Here is a 9,238-nt window from a genome sequence, read left to right as displayed (position 1 = left end):
TGTGATTATGTGTCTCTTCCAAGGCATCTTCTGATTGGTTTAATAAAGAGCTGAATAGCGAATAGATAGGCTGGTGTAGGAGGTTCTTCTGTTTGTGTGTTGCTTTCATTGGTTGAATAAAGAGACTGTCTTGGCCTTTTGATAGGGCAGCTTTAAGTGGGCAGAGTAGACAGAATGCTGGGAAGAAGGGAAGTGTGGCAGACACCATGAAGCTCTGGCCTGGGATTGACGCTGGTTAGACTCTTTCCCAGTAAACCATGACCTCATGGTGCTACACAGATTATTAGATATGGGTTAAAGCAAGATGTGAGTGATAGCCAAAAGAGGCTAGATATACTGGGCCAGGAAGTGTTTTAAATGAATACAGTTTTGGTGTAATTATTTTGGGGCTAAGCTAGCCGGACAGTGGGACACAGCCTGCCACTCATTTGGTGGACAGGAGACAGGCGGGATGCAGCCTGCTTCTTATACTATAGTTTGGTGCCCAACGTGATGGACTAAATCCACTTAAAAACCTGAGAGGGCAAAAAAAGAAAGAGTTTAACACAGCTTGTTGCTGTTTGCTGGGGAGTGCTACAGAGAGATTTCCTGACTCGGCAATAGAAGCAGGAAAAAAGCTGTGTCATTTAAAAAACAAGGCTTCCTGGGCCCTGCTGCCAGAGCAAATTTTGGCTATGGAGCATTTGTGGGTCCAGATGTTTGTGTGCCCGGTCAGGATCAGGAAGAAAGAACTCTGAGACCATGACAGTGGTTCTGAGCTCCCTGCCTGGACAGATGGTGGGATCAGGTTTAGGCAGGTGGGAGAGCATGGTGGATTCCGACCACTATACACAGAGATGTTTCCAGGCTGCACAGTGCTCTGCCTGATAGACTTGGCTGTAACTCAGAAAGATAGAGTTTATGTGCCTTATGCTCAGTCTTAGAGTTAAACTGCTGAGTGTGGCTCTTACCTAGCAGCTCCAGAGCTAACAGAAATGGTATGTTCACCATTTTGAAATTGGAGAGAGATGGTGCCAACATCCAGAGCAGCTCATCCACCATGCTAGCGGTGCAGTGCAAACGGGTCAGAGGCACAAGTGGCTCTGCCATGTTGGTCTGGACAGGGCAAGCAGGCAGTACCTGTATTTGACCTGGGATTGTTACAGATTAGATTCTTAAGAGCTTAGCATTCTAAAAAGTTCTTCAAGACAGTAGAGAATTAAAAACTATGCAATAGGACATATTCAGACATAAAAGACCTCTAAATGGGTCATGGTGTTAGATAAACCACATAGGCTTGGGAGAGGACAGAGTACAGACAATGGTAGATTTAAAGGAATAAAAAAAAACCACATAAAAATGGAAAATTCTTAGAGATTCTGGATACTGTGTATTATTGTGTTTTCTTTAAATTTTTTGACTGTGAAGGAGCTAAGTACAGAGGCACATCTCATTATGTGGGCTGCTAAGATAAACCAGGATGTATATCATAAAGGTATCTTGACTTCAGAATTTGGGTCTGAGGATTTGATGCTTTGGAAAAGAGGTTCTTCTTTTGTTTTCACAAAGGATGAGACCCTGTGGATTGCTTCTAGACCAATATGGCAAGATAGACCATGCCCTCCTGAAAGGTTGCTGTGAACACCCTACAAAAATTTCTTTGCCCAACTGCAGACTGAAATGAACCTAGCACACAGGATACACCATGAAAGACCTGATTAACAGCTTCCCCATTCAGCACAAAGCAGTTTGGAGAGCAAAAAAAAAAATTACGCCCATATTCCCCAATATTGTTTATAAATGTTCTTTTACATTTAAAGTGGGATATGATATAGAGATGAATAATTTGCATTGGTATAAATCTTGATTTATTAATACAAGTTTAAGGTCAATTTTGTTATATACATATTCTAATCTTGATTAAGGTATTGTGATTGTGTAGTCCATTTAAAAATGTAATATATAATTAGGAAATATAGGTTGTTAATGGATAATCATCGATAATAGTCAAGCTTGAAGTCATGTTAGTTAGATTTTCTAGATATATAGAGATCTATTTCAGTTAGATAGATATTCTTCATATCTTTCAAAGACTACAGAATATGGCATTTAAAATGTTTTAATAACTTAGGACTTTTCATGACAATGAGACATGTCTACTCCTGGCAGAGCCAGCTAATTCAAGAGGAAGATGGGCATCGAAGAGGCTCCTTATAGAGTTTGATAGCCATTTAGGCAAGAAACTGCTCTTGCCTGGACTGATGCATAAACTGGACTTGAAGAACCCACAAAGAAAGGACTGTTGCCTAAGGGAGAGATGATCCTTCAAGGTTCCTGATTCATGAAAGAGTTTATGAGACATTCTGCAGGACACAGAAAAAAAGTGACTGAACTGTCTTTGAATTTTCCTGCTTCATGGAAATGTCTGCTGGATACTATGGTCCTGAAGGCCGAAGATGAATGCCCCAATGGTACAGAAAAACTTTGGGTGACTGTACAGGCAGCGAGATGTCTCTCATATCTAGAGTTTTGGAAGTTGTTTACTTCTTGTTTACTTAGGTAATATTATATCCTTCTGGAGTCTTTGATGGAGTTGAAGAATAGATAGATAGTTATAGTTTTCCTTTGTTATGCTAAAAGATAATATATGTATAAATAGTGTGACTGTAATTCTTGCTTGATAACTGTTTTGTTATATGTAATATTACTATGTTAAAGTGAAAGCCTTTCTTTTTTGTTTAGACAGAAAAGGGGGAAATGGTGTAAAAGGTTCTTCTGTTGCTTTCCTTGGTTGAATAAAGAGACTGCCTTGACTTTTTCACAGGGCAGCCCTTAAGTAAGTGGAGTAGACAGAACAGAATGCTGGGAAGAAGGGAAGTCTGGCAGACACCATGAAGCTCTGGCCTGGGACTGACGCTGGTTAGACTCTTTCCCGGTAAGCCACAACCTTGTGGTGCTACACAGATTATTAGATATGGGTTAAGGCAAGATGTGAGAGTTAGCCAATAAGAGGCTAAACATAATGGGCCAGGCAGTGATTTGATTAATACAAAATTTCTGTGTGATTATTTTGGGTGTAAGCTAGCCGGGCAGGACGGAACAAGGGGCCTGAGCTCCCTACTACAATAGGCAGAAAAGAAAGGTGGGATTTCTGGGAGAGAGGAGGAATGGGGAGAAGGAATCAGAGAGACAGAAATTTGTCAGCCAGACAAAGAGGAAATGGGACACACGGTAGTGAACAGAGGTAATGAGTCATGTGGCAGGACATAGATGGATATATTTCACCCCCAAAAATACATTTAATACTTCTAATCTACTAGGTATCATTAGCCTTGTGCATCTTAAATGTGCTCAGAGTTCCTCCATCACACTAACATGCCTATTTAACAATGAACCAGTGAGGATTCCCAGTAGTGTACTAAGCAATCGACTGCAAAGTTACAGTGTGTTTTACAGCTCACACTGCAAGTAAAAACTCTTAATTTAGAGGAAGACCTTTACACTTGTGTGGTTTTTGTTTTGTTTTGGTTTGGATTGGTTTGGTTTGATATTTGTCAACTTGCCAACTTGATAAAAGGGAGTGTTAAATGACGGACTGCATTCAGGAGATTACCGATGGAAAAGTCTGTAGGAGTATTTTCTTGATTTAGGATTGATGTGGGGAGTCCAGTTCACTGTGGACAGTGCCAGCCTGGGCAGGAACTCCAGGAAGGTATATAAAAGGAGGCTAAGAAAGTCTCATACAGCAAATCAGCAAGTACTACTCTTCCATGGCCCCTCCTTTAGTTCCTCCTTTCACATTTCAATCCTGATTTTCCTTCACAATAATCAGCGATGGGGCATGTTAGCTGAGTGAATCTTCCCCTGTCCAGGTTGGGTTTGCGATCTCAGTGTTTTCTCATAGCAACAGAAAGCAAACCAGGACAGCACTTTTCATCATCATCACCTATTTGACTATTGAGATGTGTGTGTGTGTGTGTGTGTGTGTGTGTGTGTGTGTGTGTGTGTGTTGAGAGAGAGAGAGAGAAAGAAAATCACGGATAATCAACAACGAAAATCAAATCAATATAATATTAAACAAAAGTCAGGGTGAAAGCTGAGGAATTATGAAAGACCACAGATTGAAAAAAGAATAATCACTAGAAGCATCAAGAAACTTAAAGCACAGAAAAAGAGAAGACTAACTTTGATGTTTGGAAATATTGTTTTCAGGGACATTGCTGGTTTATGAAAATTCTGCCTATTCTATTCCTTTTTCCCCTCTTTGTGAGTACCTCTCATTTGAGTTCAGATTTGAATCTGGATGACAAATGAATAGAATTGGAAAGTTTATAGCTTTTACCATCTAATCCTTTTTCTTTCTAGAAAGAGTAAATAGAGTTCTGTATCTCCGACAAATGTTCAGAAAACCACAATGTGGATCAGAGAGAGTCTGATAGTCTGGCAGTAATCTAAGCCTAAGTACAATCTGATTCATTTGAATTTAACAACTGTGGTTTTAAGAAACAAAGAGTGATTGACAGAGCCTGTGATTAATTATCTCCAGATTTGTAATGTTCCTAAAGTGAACTGGAGAGAAAGCCCTGATGGCATAGGCAGCTAATGGGATCTTTCATTATTGGGGGAACTGGGTGTTCTTCCCCTCCTGGGAATGGAAGCTCTGGCTGTCAGTGAGGAGCACTTTGCCAAGAGGGAGGAATCCACCTCCTTCAGGTTTCCTCATAGCAGAGATTCTTCAAAGAGGGACTCACCTGTTGGTTCTTTTGTTCCTCCTTGGCTCTATATCCACCCATGAGAATAGGATTCATCTGGTCCACAGTAGGTATAGTCAGGGCATTTTACACAGTCCCTGATTCTACTGGAAAGAATTAACTTGCCTACTACCAAACTCGGAGAGTTTCAGCGGTCTGGTTGAATGCAAAATAAACTATATGAGCCTTTGTACATGAATATTTACAAGGCTTTTTAAAAATAGGAACAAGGATGTTCCTATAAGCACAATTATGAAATGAAAAGATGTTTTGTTTTCACTTTGGAATGTAGATGCTCAGTAAACTTGCAACTGTTGTTGAGATCCAGATTCAAGCAGGTTGACATTTCATGACGGCAGACCAGCTGTCTTTAGCAAGGAAGCTCACCACATAGTCTCGGTATTGTTAGAGTAGTAAAATTGTATACACACACACAATCATAGCACCTGGGTAGCAGACGAGCCTTCCAGTTGTACAGCCCTTGCATTACTTACTCTGTTTTACATGTTATGGAACTACTGCTCAGAGGAAGGAAGTGACTTGCCCAAGGCAACATAGTAACTGGTGAGTCAAGTTTTGGATCCAACGCTGGTTCATTTCCATTATGCTGTAGTCACACAGACAGGAATAGCAGCAACAGACCGCCTGACTCCCTGGCCCGTTTTCCTTGCACTGAGTTATGACAGACTCTGGTTTTTAAAGTTAGGGCAGTAATATACAGACAGACCTTGCTCTCCACGGTCTCTACTTTTATTGAGCAATGACAATGTGATAAAAGTTAGTAGTCAATCGTTGTTTTAGGAGTTACAAATTACTTTATGAGAGAAAAGGGAGAAAATTCTGATTTTGAAAGTGCCAAGATTATACAAAGTTCTTTGATTTTATGACTTTTTTTCTCCTTCCTATGTGTGTGGAAACCCTAAGAACTACTGAGATCAAATGATTTGGTTGTGACTTCAGTTATTTTCTTAAATTTATTCTTCGCTTATACTGTATATACAACCACAGCCTTCCCTCCCTCCCTCCTCCTAACGTCCCCAGATCCACCCCTCCTCCATTTCCTCTCAGAAAAGAGCAGGCCTCCCAGTGATATCAACCAAACACAGAACAACAAGGTGAAGTAAGATAAATACAAACCCCCATATTAAGGCTGGATGAGACAATCCAGACGAGGAAAAGGGTCTCACAAGCCGGTAGAAGAGTGAGAAACACCTTCACTTACATTGTTAGGAGTCCAGCAAAAATTCCCAATGTCCTTTATGTGGTAGATCTAAGCCAACAATGAAAGATGAGCTGTCTTCTAGAACGTATACTTTGTGGAATGAGAAAAACAAACAATATGCTAGGAAAAGGTCACATTTATATATTAATAATGTGTAATAACTTATTTTCTTTGCAGGAAGGTCAAGTAACAAAAGAATAAATTTAATTTAGTAGAAACAGCATAATTTAGATCTGTATGGCCTATGGAAAGTTTAGTCCTGAACCATTACTCTTTAGGAGGAGTGTGGTATTTGGTGAGGATAAAATAATCTTTTGATTGAGATTTTTTTGTGGCTCTAGGTAGGGGTGGAATTCCGGAGCTCACGCATGATAGGCAAGTGCTTCACCACTGAACTACATCTGTAGCCCAAGGGAAGCTTTAAAAGGTCTTTATATATAAGACATACATTCACAGTTTCTGCTCTTACCGGTGTGTGAAGGGAAAAGAATGGGAAGTTTGTTGTCGCTATAGTCATTAAGTTCCACTTGGAAATATCTACGGATGGAATCTGTGCAAAGCTTTTCCCAGATGTGGAAATCTTTACATTTTCCTGATGGGTAGGACAAGGAATCTATCTACTTTTCCCTTCCCTTCTCACTTACGAAGGGAGGTCAGTTAGAGAGAGACACATTTGATGAGGCAGTAGCATGCCTGGCATCACAGGGGAGCTCATATAGGATTAGAAATGATATGTGCCCAGTAGGGTCTTTTCTCTAGCCTTCTGGGATGACTGTCATGAAAACATATTTCCCTTCTACAAATAGGCATTTTCTGCTTAAATCTGATACCCTGGCAGGATCTTATAAGATGGAAACGAAACTGGTGCCGTCTAAGGAGTCTAGCATGAGCCTGAACAACTGGTTCTGTGTGTGTGTCACCCTAAGTATAAAAGTGAGCTGCGGCTCACACGGTCACTCTTAAGCACCAGCTGAGCAATGCACAGAGCAGACCTGTAGCTGACTTACATCACCTTCAGCATGAAGACAGACCCAGTGCTAATGCTTCTGACCCTGGCTCTTTATCTCACACAAGGTGAGCAATTTGCACACATTGAAAGTTTTTTGCCATAGATCTCAGAGCCTGGGAAAGGGACTTTTCTTCCCCACCCCCCATTTAGAATATGTGTGTGTGTGTGTGTGTTTGTAATACTTATGTATGTATATAATATATAGACTAATGTATGTATATATTGTATATGTGCATGTATATAACAAATATGTATATACAAAAATGTTAAAACCTTGAACTATCCTTAATAATGAAAATGGTTTGAGAAGAATTGAACTTTTTTTCTGTGAGAGGCCCTTCTGATAATTTTATATTAGTTCTGAAAAGCCAAAAGATTATTTTTTATTTTTTCTTCACCAAGCATCCAGTTTGTTCTACCTATAGGCATTAGACACTTAAAATTGGCATGTAATTATTACATGTATTTTAAAACTATGTGGGTAAATGAATATTAAAAATAAATTATATTGACTGTTCTTGCTATGAAACAATATTTCCTTTTATATTTATTCTATCTTAAAATTCTAAGTGAATTGAAAATATTGTTCCTGAAGAATTAAGGACTTTTGTGAGGGCTAGAAAATAAATTTTCTAATTTTGTGTTTACTTGTCACAGTGACATGGGCTACATAGATTTATCTTTCTCTGACAAGTTCTTTTTAAGACACTGAACCTCAGATATGAAGCTATTGAGATCATTATACACAAATTATGTTGTTTCATAAAATAAATATAAGATATAAGAGATTAAGTTAATGAGAGCATAATAGCCTATGATTTTAATTAACCTTAGCTTCTGACAGAGCTCTGATTTTGCTTCTGTAATAAAGAAATAGAATAGCCAGAGTTCAGAAAATGAAAATTTATTTTATTTTATATATATAAATTATTATATATTATATTATATATATTATATATATAATTTAAAGTTTATACTACTTGGGTGTTTTAAGTTATATTTAAATTGGTATTGTGTATTTGGTATATGCACCATGCTACCATCTGTCAAGGAGGAAGGCTGTCCCTCACTCTTCAATGAGTTATGGGGCGAAGTAGATAATCTGGCAGGTTTAGTACAATGTGAGCACTGGGCCCTTGGGACAGTGCCATCATGAGATCTGTCAGCATAAATCTCAATGCATTCACGATAATTTGTGGTGGCAGAATACATTATCAGTAAAACAGTAAGAGCCTTGCACTGTGTGAATCATATGTCTAATTTATTAAAAAGTTTATATCTCTTAACCTTGTTTTCTGCATTTTTGTCTCAGATGCTGTCAGTGGAGATTCAGTTCAGGTCAGTCTTGCTTCTTCTCACTTAATTCCTTCAAAGTTACCAAAAGAAAATTAATTTTTAGCCAACATCTTCATGTTAATAACACAGACAGCATACCAACAGGCGCTAATAACTTTTGTTAAAAATGCAAAAACAGGCCTTTATGGATCAAACATGAATATTTATTTCTCTGTCTCCTTCTTAGTCTCTCTGTCTCTCCTTCTCTCTCAGTATACTATTTATATAAGGCATTTGCAAGAGCCAATCTACCATGCTAAAATAGTACTTTAAAACTCCATAGACAAACATAAAATAATCAACCAAGAAATTGCTATTTTTCCACTCAGCAGGTGAAAAATCCAGGATACTATATATGTATTTTATGGTAATCATTATGCAAAAAATATGTGTCTGTAGACAGTACATAGTCATCACACACACACACTCACACACACACATATATAATTAAATACATATCTATTTAATATTTCTGATCTCTTTTGAAAAACTAGTACATTCTGAAGTAAACAATAGACATAAAACTCATGCCTTCTGAAACTTTAGTTTTTGTGACAGGTAAATTGCAAAAATATACGGCTCTCTCAATAACAGTGCTAGGGAGAAAAAGATTAAGATGCAGAATATTCCAGGAACTAAAGGAGATCTCCATTTCTAAATGGGAAAAAGATACAGAGTTTTCTATGGTGAGAAAGCATGGGAACAGGGATCAAAAGCCAGGAGAGATCTTGATAGCCCTGGTAGGAGCACCTGTGAGGGCAGAACCCTGGATACAGGAAGGTATTCAGGTGATTATGACAGGCCTGTTATTGAGAAATAAAAGAGCCACCTTGCATAGAAGTACCCTTTATATCTATTTGAAAGGTAATTGAAAAGGCCATGTCTTTGTCATGTACATATTTTATTTTTATCCACAAGCTGTCATGTATGCAATTGTTGTAT

The 9,238-nt window shown here is 38.4% G+C and overlaps 1 protein-coding gene across 2 annotated transcripts in view; it reads left to right on the top strand.

Annotated features, from left to right (window-relative positions):
- Positions 1 to 6,896: 6,896 nt before the first annotated feature.
- Spink5 (serine peptidase inhibitor Kazal type 5) overlaps positions 6,897 to 9,238 on the top strand; it is a 59,876-nt gene continuing 57,534 nt past the window's right edge. For both annotated transcript variants that reach the window (XM_085699914.2, XM_048419154.3), the window contains exons 1-2: positions 6,897 to 7,026; positions 8,274 to 8,299. In XM_085699914.2, the coding sequence (XP_085556040.2) occupies positions 6,972 to 7,026; positions 8,274 to 8,299 (81 nt within the window). In that variant the 5' untranslated portion in view covers positions 6,897 to 6,971. The remainder of the gene's footprint in view (positions 7,027 to 8,273; positions 8,300 to 9,238) is intronic.

The sequence above is a fragment of the Myodes glareolus genome, chromosome 13 (assembly GCF_982192425.1).
Source record: "Myodes glareolus chromosome 13, mMyoGla1.1, whole genome shotgun sequence".
Classification (NCBI taxonomy): domain Eukaryota; kingdom Metazoa; phylum Chordata; class Mammalia; order Rodentia; family Cricetidae; genus Myodes; species Myodes glareolus.
Note: the sequence above shows the minus strand (reverse complement) of the source record. Positions and strands in the feature narration are given on the sequence as shown.